The 16,145-nt window shown below is 34.9% G+C and overlaps 1 protein-coding gene across 1 annotated transcript; it reads right to left on the bottom strand.

The window, feature by feature from the left end:
• Positions 1–4,089: 4,089 nt before the first annotated feature.
• Positions 4,090–15,663, bottom strand: LOC128212335 (SCO-spondin-like). Its single transcript, XM_052917734.1, has 7 exons — positions 15,609–15,663; positions 13,798–14,058; positions 13,354–13,482; positions 11,899–12,009; positions 10,777–10,905; positions 9,140–9,277; positions 4,090–5,523 (listed from the first exon to the last, which is right to left on the bottom strand). The coding sequence occupies exons 2-7, from the start codon at positions 14,054–14,056 to the stop codon at positions 5,348–5,350; spliced, it is 942 nt and encodes a 313-aa protein (XP_052773694.1). The 5' UTR covers positions 14,057–14,058; positions 15,609–15,663; the 3' UTR covers positions 4,090–5,347.
• Between the last annotated feature and the right edge of the window lie 482 nt (positions 15,664–16,145).

The raw sequence follows: 16,145 nt of genomic DNA, 5'->3' as shown, positions 1-16,145 counted from the left end.
AATCACTTCCGTTGGCACAATTTTACGCTAGAGTGTGGTCTTGTGTTGTGGAGAGGGGCGGGGGGGGGGGGGTGCGGAGTACACGGAGGGGGGAAACCAACTTGGCCGTTGTCTGGCATGGTGACCATTAACAAAACTCAAATGCTCGTAGGCTAGGAATCGAATCGTTTATCCGCTATGTTTTAGTATGCTCTTTAAGAAAACATCGATCAAAGACACAGTAATCTAGGAGTTGTTGATGTTTTGATATCAGTTGTGTCCTTATATAAGCTGTCATGTGACGTCTGTGTATCTAGTTGTTTGTCTCTGGTAGTATCAGGCTTAAAATCGTTCAAACTTCAAAAGCGTTTCTTACGCTTTTCCGCAAAATAAAAACATTTTCTATCATCTTCTCCAATTGAAACTTTAGTTGATATGACATCCTTGGAATAATCATAGTGTCAATATTTCACACAAAACTAGCAATGTTGGTGTCTGACCCTATTAATCGTGGTGGTCGAGCCTTTTTAAACAAGGTCAACGTTAAACGTCTGCTACAAGGTCAACGTTAAACGTCTGCTACAAGGTCAACGTTAAACGTCTGCTACAAGGTCAACGTTAAACGTCTGCTACAAGGTCAACGTTAAACGTCTGCTACAAGGTCAACGTTAAACGTCTGCTACTGGGCTTGTTCCAGTAGTTTCTACTGTATTATTTATGTGGTGTCTTGTAATGGCTCATGTTTTTGCTAAGTTGGATTATGGTGTTCTGTATAGGTATTGTTGTTTTTGGTCCACTCCATCTGCCCCCCCCCCTTATTTTGGGACCAAGCTGTCCGGTATGTAGTGTCATTTTAAGGAACTCGTTCAAAGATTTCATGTTGGCAACAATTTATTTCAAACATGTTGAAATGGGTTTATTTGTCTTACTGTTAAGAATTGAACATTATTTTTCTGCGTTTCATTGATGTATAAAGTGTCGGAAAAATAAACCTAATTTGCATAAACACCGAAGGTACATACACATGTAAACAATTTCTTTCTATGGCGTGACGTCATAGGGTTGGAAATAGAAAGTAGCCCGGTAATGAATATTAATAAGCTGATTTGCATACACGAATGCTTCATGGAGAAATGAATGAATGTCACATGGATTGTCTTATCCAATATGATTTATGCATTTACTCGCACCTGCTCACAGTTGTAATTATTTAGGAATAAACACCAAACAACAACTGGCAGATACTCAGATTTGTTTGCCAATCCTAGCTAAAATGAATCATTTTTCAATTATATATACAATTTCGTTCCCACTAAGGAAAAGTTTAACTAAATTGTTTACATATGTAACTATATTTGATTCAGTCGTACATTCCGAATGCTGGACTATTCATCAATCTATTGGTTAGATAATTTCGAGTTGCCAGAGGGAGCGTTAGTAAAGGATAGACTGACATGTGGTGAACGTTTCCGGCATGTGGCGTCGTGTCATATACCTGCCAATACTGCCCTTTGACATCACATTTTATACAGATGTAACGGAATTTTTGATTAAGAAATTACTTCAGTTGAAGATGCGGTAAACTATTTTCTATTTTATAAATAATGTGTCGTTTAAAGGTTGAATTTTGAATGTTAAACTGAAAATTAAACAGAATACATATATGACAACCGGAAACCAACACACCGGAAATCACTTTATCCCCACAACGTAAACACACATCCGTAACACTCCTGACCAGACAGCTCTGTTAAGGTATTCGAATTCAAATTTATATTGTATATTTGTATTTATATTTATTTGTATGTATCTATTGCCTATGTAATCAGTGATTCGACATGTAAGTGGCTGCCACCTGACCTGGCCTAGCCGCTCATTACCACACACTGTCTATCACCCCACCCACTTGGCACAGTATTCAATATTATTCTCATCCTTGTCCTCAGTCACGCCTCAGAGATTCAAATCAGTGTATTGGGCAGTTACATTTACAGTCCAATCAAAACACTTGGATTTTAATATTTAAAAGTTAACTCTCGATGGTTAATAAATACAAGCCCTGTTGATTAACTAACCCATCAGTACTAATGAAACACCATTCATGAAAGACCAACTATTGAAACACTATTCATGTGTTTTATAAAACACCAAGATAACAAACAAACACAAATATTACTTAACAACAACAAACATAGTTTTAGTCGACTATATTCTCATTTACATAATAATTTCGAAACTTTTTAACATAAAACATCTGACATGTTGAAAATGTCCCAGTAATCTGCTCTTAATTACAAGAAGTTTGTCCCGGATATTTGCACATGCTGTTGTCTTCATCTTCACCCATTTCGCACTGAACGTCTTCATCGTCGTCACCACACTCGGAGCAGAAGTCACGTTTCGGTATACAATTTAGTCCACCCAAGCACAGGTACTGACCAGGGTGACACTTGCAGCCGGGAGCTAAAATAGGTTTCATTATGTTTCTATGTGTTTTCATTTTCTAATATGGTGTACAGATACATCAAGTTCCATTGGCTTGATGACAATTGTTGGTTAAATCATAAGCGGCCGTATCGAAAATAACTAAAGACATGTTAAGCTATAGTTACCTCTACATCCACTTAGGGTTAAAATACTGATACAGCTAACTCTTAATTAACCCATATCTTAATTAAAACTGTTATTAACGAACCATGGATAGCTTTAAGTCAGTAATAGTTAGATGACATTTAGTGAATTCTTAATGATTAAGATTGGGTGGAGTGAACGTAGCGAACGAGTCCTTCTTTATCATAAAGAATTCACTTCTTGTCATCTAACTGATATAGAATACAACCTCATTGGCTGATACATTGTCGACGCAAAATCTAACACAGGGAATGCGTATCGGATGATTGGCAGTAGGCGGACCTTTAAACACGCGCGAAAGTTACAATTTTTAAGGATTAAGTCTACTACTTAATGGTCCCCTGTCTGTAATCTCATTGGCTTAAAATGTAGGTTCTATTCTAGTTTCAGATATGAATAAGTAAAGTATTCATGCCTTGTATATATACATATATTTGTTTGCTGTAGGTCAATATAACTCATGCTCAAAACATTAATAAAATTTACAAAACGAAAGCATACAAACTCATACAAATAAACATTACAAAAGTCCGGTCAGCATTCTGCTATCCAAGTTAATAGAAGTGTAAAATGAAGTTTTAGGTCTCACCATGCGGTTAGAATATTCTCCAGGACACTGCATGTTACCGTTACGTTCTGAAAGGCTTCCAACACGCAACTATTTCATCTTTTGAGTTAGTTAAACCACTGACAAATGGAGCGAGTACATATAATATTCTAGCAATGTTCTTTCAAAACAAATAGCCATGTTTTTGAGAAAGCTCTAAGCTGGTTATATGCAAATGGCAAACATAACGGTAACGAAACATGCAACATACATAAAACAGAAAGCGTTATGTATATTCTACGTCAAAGTATGTGTCTTTTATCAGCTTCCACCAATTGCTAATACCTTTTTTTAACAATCATTTCGTTGAGGCTTATTACAATGATATATGCGCTACATCGTTAGGGAAAACTGTGTTTCCATTGAATTGTCGGCCATTTGGAACTCCTGGGCCATTTTAACAGAAATAAACCTCGGATGCTAAAATTTTGAATTATATCATCAATTAAATGTAGTATTTCAGCTTTTACCTATAGATCTAAATTTAAATATATTGCCGGTGAAGTGTTTTATTGCAAACATAATTAAGATTCCCAAAAGGTAAGTCATTAAATTTAACTGCTAAATTGGAATCACAACGCGATCTACTTGCACCGTAGTTAACGTGTACCTATTTACATCCGAGGTTGTTTTCGTAGAAAATGGCCGAGCAGCTCCGAACGTGTTGTCGGCATAAATTATACACATTGGTGGTTTGGACTTCAACTCGCAAATAACTTTATAATCACGCTGGGTGCCACCAACAGAAAAATACATGAACAACACAAATAATAACTTCATATGACGTCAGTAATATCATATTGAATTGGCCGGTCTCATTGCAAGAAATAAGTATAACAAGAACAAAAACATATCGATCAAACCCTTTTTATTCAGCGGAAGGTCACAGTACAGCATTATACGATACAACAAGATATTTCTATATGTATAACATTATATTTTCAGCAACAAAGATGCGAGTTAAAAAAAAGTTTTGGTAAGCAATAAAGAAATATAACTATGCCATAATATATTTTTAACAGAAATGATACATATGATTAGCTTGCAAATAAATGTTCAATTGCACGAGTTTTTCTTGTATCAGTTTAGTGCACGCTGAGAGATGATAACAATTAGGCTATTTGATTGATTCATTTCGTTAATCTACGATTTGTGATGAAATAAAAGGTTTTGTTAATAAACATTCGAAAGCTAAAACACGTAATAAAAGTTAGAAACATGTTATTTGCATGTATATGACGCTGTATTTAAATATTGAATCAACATTAGACAAAACAGTTCACAAAACAAATACCTATTGCAATTAATAGATGAATACGAAATTCATTAAAATAGTCAGAAGTTCGTTATGATAAACTCTACCAATATGCAATTTATAAAAAAGAGCCATAAACGTTCAGCATCCAGAACAAAAGTTTGTGCATATATATACATTTACAAATGATAATTTTGGGATTTTATAGCTCACATACACACATTGAATTTAGTTTCGTGTACAAGTCTATACAAATAGTACACTCCATGACTTTAAAATTCATATATTGATATTTAATTTAAACAAAGAAATAAAAGAATCAAGCTGTAGAACAACTTTGATCTATTTAGTTAGGCTTCAGACAATATGTACAGTTATTGTTTAAAAAGAAAAACAACCAAACTTATTCTATGCAACAATCTACTATGTATTTACAAATATATCGAAGCATAAAGGCATTTATTTTTTATTTTTTTTATTAATAGTTCTTGATGCTTGCTATAACCACTATGGTGCTTTAAACGATGTGGACAATTTGGAGCCTTCACCAATTATTCTTTTTAGAATAGGATTAAATTTGCATAGATTATCTTTTATTTATCATGAGCTTACTTTTATTTGTTTGATCAATTTTATACATATTGCGAAAAATAAAAATATGAACTACTAAACAAAAACTATATTCTTATTCAAATTCGACCATTTCATTAAAATATAGGACTTTACCAAATATGTATTTAAAATATGCCAAATCTGCTTTGCAAAAGATAATCAATTATATAAAGCTTTCTGTTGTATTATCTTATTTATTTAAAAAGAATTGTTCCGTAACTTTTTCATGAATTTTGTAACGAGCTGTATTTACTTTCTCTTTTTCAGTCACAACCGCTCGTGCTCGGATAGTTGCACATGTCCTTATCCTCGTCTTCTCCCATCTCGCAATCAACATCTGCATCATCGTCGCCACACTCGGAACAAAATTTGCCCTTCGCTATACACTTTTCTCCGCCCAAACACAGGTATTGTCCAGGGTGACACTTGCATCCGGGAGCTGCGAAGTATAAAGCTTAACTGAGTATTTTAGCGTGACATGTAAAAGATGCACTCTTACTCCCACATAAGGGTTTACCAAAATTAATACTTTTGTTTTAATATTCAAAAAAGGATAATAAATTTCGAAAACAATGGTTTTTATAAAGGATACTGAGTCTAATTTGAGAGAAATGTGCATAAACACGGTATTTCTACCTTATGAAACGATAGTAGATCACAGTATTTTTTAGCATTCACCAATCATTTAATATTTTTGCGTTTCCAGCTATTAAATACACGGTTACAACCTTGTTATCAGTAATAAATATTTTCCATAAATGCATTATTTAGTAAGTAGTTAAAGGTTCATCGGTCAAAATGTATGCTTGTTATTCATGTGTGTGTATTGATTTTCAATAAGAGTGTCATTTTAAGAAAAGTCAACGGCGGCTTATGTTTGAGAAACTTTTAATGCCTTTCAAATGATACCAAGTGGATATTGTGTAAGTTGTGCAGGTAACTGGGTTTTGTTCCTTTGCTATTCTCTGTCATACGAGTTGAGATTTAGAGAAATGACTTAATTATTTTGTAATTTTGGGGCCTAGGGAAGGTGTTCAATATGCAACTTAAAACAATCTTATGGTCATACATCATTGACTTCATTCACTATAGGTATGTTATTTATAACAATACATTTGGCTACACCATTCTCAGATCAGAACAAGAAATTTATTGAATACAAGCGACGGATCCGTGGTCTAGTGATAATGCATTTGACAGACAATCCTATGGTAGGTGGTTCGACTCCCCACAACACCAATTACATGCTAATCGTCTTCCGGGAGGGGCGTTAAATGAAGGTCAGGTATGACAGTGCTTTACACTGGTGCACGTTAAAGAACAAAGTTATCTTTAACCAGAGTTACATTCTGGCTGTGAATTATGCTCTAAAAACCTTAAATGACTAATTATGTTATCGGAGCACTCGCAGAATGGGTCTTGTCCATGTGCGGGAATAAATAAGCTTACACACCCATCTCAGGCCTCAAATGGCAAACCTTTATAAAAACAAGTTGCATAAGGGCCGTATCGAATATTTAATAGCTATAAAAATTGTCCAAATACTGGAGTAGGAATGTTTGTGACACAAGCCCGGAGGCTTAGACTAGTGTATATTTTTCTTATTTATTCGCCATTGCGTATTATTGCGTATTAGTCGTACAATTTTGAATGATACTATGCGGTTCTGAAGTAAAATGAGTTGAGATTGAGAGGAGAATCGACTGTGATATTGGAGCCAGACCGTTGAGATTCTATATTACCGTTTTAAGATGCACTCTTACTCCCAAAGAAGATTTACCACAGTTAATACAATTGTTTTGATATACCAAAAAGGATGAATAAATATCGAAAACAATGGTTCCTATGAATTATACCGAGTTAAATATGTAACAAAGTTGCAGAGAACATTGCATTTCTACCTTATGAGACTATAGAGAATCACAGTAAATATTTTAGCATTCACCAAGCATTTGATATTTTTCAGCGTTTTCAGCTATTAAATACACGGTTACAATATTGTTATCAGTATTTTTTCCCATAAATGTATTATTTAGTAAGTAGGTAAAGGTTTATCACTCAAAATGTATGTTTGTTTTACATGTGTATGTATTGATTTTGAATAAGAGTGTCAATTTAAGTTGATACCAAACTACTTAATTCCTTCAGTGCACCCCGAAAACATCAACATTCCAAATGAAGTGGTGTAATGAAACTCCTGAAGTTTAGATGTGCGCAATATATACAGATGCTCCAGTTGCTCAAAACTTTGATAGCCAGCAAACCTAACAGATAGTTGTTTTTCCATTTGAACGATTTGCCGTTTAAGGTCAGTCAATAGAGAGTGCTGCAGTGCTTCAAACTTCATTTAAATAAAATCTGTTTATCATTAATATGTGAGAAACCGCAAGTTAATATACAAAGAGATAAAAATCACCATCAGCTTTATATGTCATTTGAAAAGTTGAGCATCTGGAGTTTGTGTTCGTTAAAAACAGTTTTGTGAATATTGATAAGAGACGAAAGTGGAGAGAAGTTCATAAGTGGGTGTTCTTTTTTAAGAATGAAAAAAGAAATGGAAAAAACCCTGGGCCTATATTTACAAACGTTTTCAGTCAAAGTGTGAGACTCAGGCTTGGAAAAGTCTCAATTTCAGTCTGAAAACGTCGGTCAATATGGGCCCTGCCTCTACTCACCTCTTGTCGTGTTCGCAAAAGTGCGTGTACCTACTTCCAATGGGTTTTATACGAGATGATCTCCATCAAACATTCACACTTGGTTATGCATTGTACTATTTGTGCGCAACTACATCATGTTTTCCATTGTAGGATTTTGCTAATAGTTGAAATAAGTAAGTTGCCGAGTATGTAAGACCATGCACATATTTGCGATACACCGAACAGGGGTGGTACTCAATATGCAACTTCGGTCAATCTTATGGCCATACATCATTGACTCCATTCGATTTATAAGTCCGTAATTTATTCCGAGCAAACCGATAAGCTTCATCGTTCTTAGATTCAAGTAAGACCACTTTTTATTTTTTTGGCCTTAAATAATTAAGTTTTCCACCCAACATCAACCAAAGCAACCAAATACTACAAAACAGCACATGCCATGCAAGCCACCGGTAGCAACATTTTTATACCTACAGCAAGAGAAAAAAACGAACAAACAAAAAGGATATAATAAAGACAACAAATGAAAGAGATAAGCAATGTCTATGGGACCAACAACTAGAGTTATTCAGAGTATTCTCGACCATTTTAGAGCCACCGCAATTTCAATTAAGATCGTTGCGGGTGATGTTTTGTACCTTGTAGTCAAAGACAACGTTAATTAATAACGTGCGAAATTAGTGAAAAGTACGGAATCATATTAGGGCCACCACGATTCCGCCCCTCGCCTTTTAAAAAAGATCAGGAAAAAAACGCGGCATTTATTTGTTACATTTTCGCATCTTTTTCAAATTCGTAGTACTTTCAATAAGTGAACTTTTTTTTTCATTTGTAATTCGGTAAAAAGATGCGAGATTTGACATTTACATTTAGTCTTTTCTGGGAAAAAAACGCGATATGTTGCTTCAGACAATCTTATTTCATTTACTACCTAGATTTAACTATTTAAAGTACTGAACAAATTGAAAATAATCAATGAGATATTTTACATTACTTCGGTGCATCTTTCTAGGAAATAAACGCGATAATCATTGTAGCAACGGCCAATCTTCGTCATTAAATTCCTAGAGGTTTTATAAAATAAAGTAGTGTACAAAAAAGGAGCGACATTTTAGCAAATAATTTGTTTTTCTTGGCCATTTTCAAAAGGCGAGGAATGGGATCGCAATGACCCTAATAGGATTCCGTGGAATAAAGTTGTAATTTATCAGCATGTTATATACAGAACGGGTACGCCCTTTCTACTCGTTACCGTTTCCAAAGGAGTGAATGTTGAGATCAAAAACAAAAGAAAACACTATCACACATGGTCCAACTCACCATTACTCAACTTATTGAGATGATATAAAGTATAATAAACAGAACATATCAAGGAGAAGGTAATGAAGAATAACGAACCACAATCTCGTTCATCGTCATCGTAGTCACAGTCTTTCACCCCATCACAGACCTTGCTTGCCGGTAAACATAACTTGTTCCCCTTGCACCAGTACTCCCCTTCTTTACACGGACACTCATGTGGCGTAGGTGTAGGTGCTGCGAAACAACATTGACAGAATGCATATTCGCAGTTGACACTTCGTGGTATGTGATACGAATAGTTGTTTATTGATTACCTATTGCCTTATTGTAATGACCTGAATGACTTGTCGAAAACAAGGTTTGTTAATGTGTTGCCTTTTAATCAATGTCTATACATTGGTCCGTGTCTAACTTGGACCTGTCCTTGCTGTGCAGTTCAATTAAGTTGGCTATGAAATGTCTGTGTACTTAAACCCAGGTGGAAATGTAGTGTATGCGACGTTAAATCAGAAGTATATGTAGTGTATGTGCAGTTAAACCAGTGTGGATTTGTAGTGTCTTTGCATTTAATCCAGAGTGGATAAGTAGTGTATGTGCAGTTAAACCAGGGTGAACATGTAATGTATGTGTACTTAATCCAGGAGTAATACGTAATGTCTGCGCAGTAAAACCAGGGTGAACATGTAATGTATGTGTACTTAATCCATGAGTAATACGTAATGTCTGCGCAGTTAAACCAGGGTGATCATGTAATGTATGTGTACTTAATCCAGGAGTAATACGTAATATCTACGCAGTTAAACCAGGGTGATCATGTAATGTAATGTCTGCGCAGATAAACCAGGGTGGACATGTTTGTACGTGTACTTAATCCAGGATTAATATTTAATGTCTGCGCAGTTAAACCAGGGTGGACATGTAATGTATGTGTACTTAATCCAGGAGTAATACGTGATGTCTACGCAGTTAAACCAGGGTGATCATGTAATTTATGTGTACTTAATCCAGGATTAATATGTAATGCCTGCGCAGTTAAACCAGGGTGGACTTGTTTCAGCAGTCAAACTAGGGCCGACATGTAGAATCGATGCAGGTTAACCAGGGTGAACATGAGTGTCTGTGCAGATAAATCAGGGTGGAAAAGTAGTGTCTGTGCGGATTAACAAGGATGGATATGTAATCAGTGTACATGTACATGTGTATGTGCGGTGGATATGTAATCAATCTATATGTGCGGTTAAACAAGGGGTGATATGTAATCAATGTATATGTACATGTTTATGTGTGGTTCAAAAAGGGTGGATATGTAATCCATGTACATGTGCATGTGTATGCGCACTTAATTCAGAGATTTTCGTGCTTGCGGCTAGGTGCCCATTATAATACAATCCTTCAACGAGAGGACACAATTGGAGAAGTAAACAAGCTGAATGCGATGTAGAACCCTCACGTACTTAAAAAGTCGCATCAACTACTTGTTGTGTCCGCCTCTCAACTTAACGGTTGTTGGTTATATCTCAAATAGTGGTGTACGTTTCTCTTGAACTCTGAAATAGGACACTTGTACTTGGTTCTACCAAGAAAAAGGATTTGAGGGTGATTCTTATCAGTTACAGCTTCATCGAAATGGAGCTAAATAAATACGTATGAACTAAATGGTTACATTGACTTCTTGTAAATATAATCCAAACAATCTTAGAATAAGCCCGCGACAAAAATTGCGTTTTACTTACAAGAGTCACATCCGATTTCATCGTCTCTGTCTGAGCAATCGTATCGCCCGTTACAGATGTCGGATGCCCTGATGCATGTCAGCCCATCCAAGCACTGGTATTCACCGGGGCGGCATTTACACGTACCCTCTGTATTAAACATATAGAAGAACACATTAAAATGGTTTAATAGTTCAGGCATATTTAGTTTTCAAGAACGCTCTTTCTAAGATTATAACATCGTTCGCAACAGTTTTACCATAGAAGATACGTATCAGATTTTATTTCAAATTTAGCGCGTTTTCTTTCTGGTTACAAAAACATACGTCTTTAAATAAAAGCAACCACAACAAAGCAACAAGACATTGTCGATTTGGTTGTTTTGAATACATTTACACACAAACAAAACGACTATTCAGAAAATAAATCTGCAAATACTTTTCGAGTCAACATCTGATAGAATCTTCTTCTTAAAAATGTTGCTATGTTTATGTTTATAACGTATAAATATGTTTCATTGAAAGGATTTTTGTTTTATTTTTGCGTAGCATCAAACATTGAAACTGGAATACTTATCAAATTCGATATTCTTTTTCGTCTTACCTTGCTACAAATGGGATATTACTTATTTCAAACGAAGCTTAACCGGACAGAGATAGCAACATGAATAACAATATAAATATGTTTCTGTGTAATAAATCTCCAGACTGCCCTATCAACAATGCCCTGTGGTTATTGGAGATACATTTATTTAGAAAAAGAACGATATTCAATGAAAGATGAGTACTACTCTTTGTATGAAAGATGAGTAACACTCCTTGTATGAAAAATGAGTAACACTCCTTGTATGAAAGATGAGTAATACTCTTTGTATGAAAGATGAGTAACACTCCTTGTATGAAAGATGAGTAATACTCTTTGTATGAAAGATGAGTAACACTCCTTGTATGAAAGATGAGTAACACTCCTTGTATGAAAGAAGAGTAACACTCCTTCTATGAAAGATGAGTAATACTCTTTGTATGAAAGATGAGTAACACTCCTTGTATGAAAGAAGAGTAACACTCCTTCTATGAAAGATGAGTAATACTCTTTGTATGAAAGATAAGTAATACTCTTTGTATCAAAATAAAATGTACGAACTGCAGAAGCGTTCGTCCTCCATGGTTGGACAATCCGTGAATCCATCACAAGGCACAGAACACGATCTTCTGTCGTTGCACGGCATCATCCTCTGGGCGAGACAGTCCGGGGCTGCAATGCCAATGTCATTATTATACAGTTATTTCATGTTGTTTGGGTGACGGATCAGCATGTCATCCCCGACAATGGTTTGTTTTGACTGTTATCCCTAAAACACGCGAAATTACATTTTTCTTACTTGATCAAAAAATTATCTAAACAAAAAGGAGATAAGCGTTTAATTACGTCATCCGAATGTTAATGATATACCGTCTAGGAAGAAATACGAAAATTCCAATGACGTCATAGCGCGAGAGTGAAACAGTTCATACTGTTGACCGGGTAATAGCTCAATACAAGATAATTCGGTAGTTTTCACGTAAAACAGCCAAAGTAGCAGATTTGTATTTATATAACTAATCAGGTAAGAACAGTTTATATTACCATATATACACGAACGGTTGCCTTTGTGTTTTGGGTATGACCGTGTTTCATTTTATTATTTTAAATAACGATGTTACACACAGTCACTTACTTATAAATGTATTATGTATAGGTCTCAGGATCAATAATTGATATTTTAAACGTATGGTAATGAGAAGAATCTACTCTTGATTAGAATACAACCTACAATATCAGACAATAAACTTGCAGTTAGGAAATCATTAAGTACTAAGCTCAATCATAAAGAATGTCAACTTTCGCGGATGTTTAAAGGTCCGCCCTACTGCCACCCATTACATTTACACTCCCTGCGTCAAGTTATATATGCTGAATTAGACGTAGGACGTGTATATCGAATGGATGGCAACGCCAATTTAAAAGCCAATGGGATTGTATTCTACGTCAGTTAGATGACCTAAAGTAATATCCTAATGATTTTATAGAGATGCACGTTCCTTCATCCTTAACCATTGAGATTTTAATTAATGCCATCGAACTGGTATTGAAAACTAATATAGGTTATGTTTTACAAACAAGGGGCTTAACTCGACAGTACAGTAAACACTGTCACCATGCAAATCACGTGACCATAGATATCAAAGATACTTAAAAAAATACCACATGTTCAGATTGAATTTTCAACTTTTATTTTTTGTATTTATACCTAAATGTACCTTAAGTAATTGGAGTTTTATAAGAACTCCAAAAGATAGAGAGGAAAACTACTTTATAAAGGGGTTTATGAAACTGAAATCCAGCTATACTCGCTCATGGTGGCAGAGATCGGTTCTGCTTGTCTGGGGAGCTCACTGCGCAGGAGATTTAAACTTTTTCTTTGGCAAATTATGTGCCAACCTTCATTTGAATCCATTAAACGGTTCTTTAGTTATAACGAATGATTAAGCTTTTTACACAACTACGATGTCGACGCCACCGCCTGCCAAAAAACAAAATCAACTTAAATTAACTTACGACAATCTTGTTCATCAGCACCGTTTGCACAATCCCTGGACCCATCACACCACTTGTCTATATGCACGCAGTGAGGGTAACCGCCCTCATTAAGGTCGACACACATGAACTGACCTTTGCATGATGCGGCTGCAAGTAAGTGGATAATGGTTCAGTTTAGTTTTTATTCTGTTGTTTAAGGATGAAAGGCGCACAAAATATGTTGATATATATTTTTTTTTAATTTTAATGCCTTTTCATATTTGACATCATTTGACAATAATGATAAAAAACGCATATGATTTTAAATTTATTTAAACTTTGCCAAAATTATCATGAAATAAAGTGATTTCGAATACAAGTTTCTCAAATTGACTCTTCAAATGTAGTTATTTATTTCAAAACACGATAGCAAATTATAAGATAGTTTTCATGCAATTAAATATATATCGTAAGACTACTTACGTGCTGGTGGATACACTGGTGGGTATGGATAGGGCGGATATCCGTATACTGGCGGGTAGTATGGTTTTTGTGGAGGCTGTGGCTGTGGAGGTTGCGGATAGTAAGGTTTCGGGGGAGGGTGCTTCGGATATGACGGATAGGATGGGGGAGAGTGCTTCGGATACGATGGGTATTTCGGGGAGTGATTATGATCTTTCCCAGCTGTCACATAACCCACCAGCAGGACCAGGCTTATCAGAAGAACTCCACAGTGTTCCATTTCTGTGGAATAATGCGAAATTTAAGGTGAATCATAAACACTATGTCTAATGGAATTGCTTTTTACATAAATGTATGCATTTTTCGATATTTTTAACAACTCTGAATGCCATAATCGCAAACTGCAGCTTGCATAATTCTATTTATCTACAAATTGTTACTTTTTATCTTTAATTTGTAGTATAAGACAAGTTTAACGAACAATCCGGGACTATTTTCCCTTATGATCTGCAATAAGAAAGTAAACATTACGCTCCAAGCTGAGATCTTCTTGAGATCCAGACTCCAAAATCTATTAACATCTGAAATTCTATTTACAAAGAGTATGCTCATTTCAAAACGTTTCCATTTTGGTATCATTGGTGACACTTCAAATATCCTTGTTTAACTGCTATCAGTAGGAAATACCTTAAGAAATATTTTGTGTCAGACCAAGCATGTATAAGTTTTTAGAACTGCGAAAATCAGAAAACAACAATACTGTTTAATAAACTATCCAAATATATAAAATTATCACTCAAACATAAATCTTCCATTACACAGTGAGTAGTGAGTAGTTTTTATCAACTCATACTGATACTTTGTATTTTGCATATATTTTTCATATCTACATATTGTTATCTGTTATGTGACATGTTGAATTTACGTTAAAAATAAAAAAAGTATTTATATTCAAAGACTACATGTATGTACCTTGAGGGTATACGTCAAAAATATGTATTTTCTGTGTTTTGTTCTGCTCTGTAACGTTTAACTTTATGCTAATCAAAATAAACTATTTCTATTTAGTAAAATAAAGATAAAATTAGAAATTTGGCTCCATAAATTAAGATGCTCAACTCTCAAAAAAAAAATTGGACAAGGCGCTTGTCTTAATTTTGTTACAATTTTTTAAGCATAATTTTCTAAAATATGATTATCCTCCATTTTTTTTAAACTTTCGGCAGTTTTCAAAATGAGAAAATAGGCCAAAACAAAAATAGCATGCTTAGCTCGGTCCTTTTTATAAGGAACTAAAAACTGTTAGATAAAACGTGTTTTCTTGGTATATTAAGCTGAGGTGGTTAGCTCCTTCTTACAACACAACATGATTGTTGCTATTTTGAAGATGCAACAAATCGCAGCAAGCAGTAAACTAGTTTATATGAATTCGATTTCAATTCATCAGCCAACTAATAAACGAAGTTTTATATATCCGTTTCAAAATAATTATACAAAATAAAAAAGAGTAATTGGTAAGAAATGTTTGAGTCCTTGTTTTGTTTCCTTATATTTGAATGTAGCATTTAATTTCATTTCTAAACACATCAGACTGGATATGAATGAAGTCGCATTGATTTTATTTTGTATTCTATGTTTTGTCTTCTCTAAAGATATCGATTCCGTCATCAAATCATCTTATCAATTATTTAAATCGAGTTCCAAAATATTTATTTCAGTAATTCCAGTTGTTAATTTTATTGAAGAAACATCGAATATCCAGTTACTTATTATTGCATTAAAAACACTGTTCACTTCCAAACACAACAGAAAGGATGAAAGTAATTACCTACTCGACTTAAACTGTTCCTCACTAGTCCTAACGTCAACGACGGAGCGATAGATACCAACGCGTTATCCCTTCTTACATGATTTATAGTCTGTTCGCGGTTTTATACCTCAGTCAGTTGACTTGTACAAGTCCTCGGGACGTCAAGTGACTCAGTGACTGGCGCTGTCTACTAATCGGATTTTTGTTTTTATTTCATAAGATATTTTCATTGGGAAAGTACAGTTTTACACTTCATGAAATACTTGAGCAAACTGCTCGTTAAGTTAAGCCAATCATAGAAACGTAAAACAATGAGTCAAATTATCAAAATGTGAGCGGTCAAAACATCAACAAAGTATACAATGCTGCACCTTTCGCAAAATATGATCACACCCTGCCAAAACTGAAAGTAACAGACGGAGCAGTATGTGGTTAACCAGTCTGCCATTTTGGAGTAGATGTGTGTCTACATTTTGGGACATGGCAAGATTTATAGTTTACTTCTGTCTCGTCTGTGAAGTGACACAACGATAAACCATAGAAACAATTCCCTTTGACA

This window comes from Mya arenaria, chromosome 12, assembly GCF_026914265.1.
Source record: "Mya arenaria isolate MELC-2E11 chromosome 12, ASM2691426v1".
NCBI classification, from domain to species: Eukaryota; Metazoa; Mollusca; class Bivalvia; order Myida; family Myidae; genus Mya; species Mya arenaria.
Note: the sequence above shows the minus strand (reverse complement) of the source record. Positions and strands in the feature narration are given on the sequence as shown.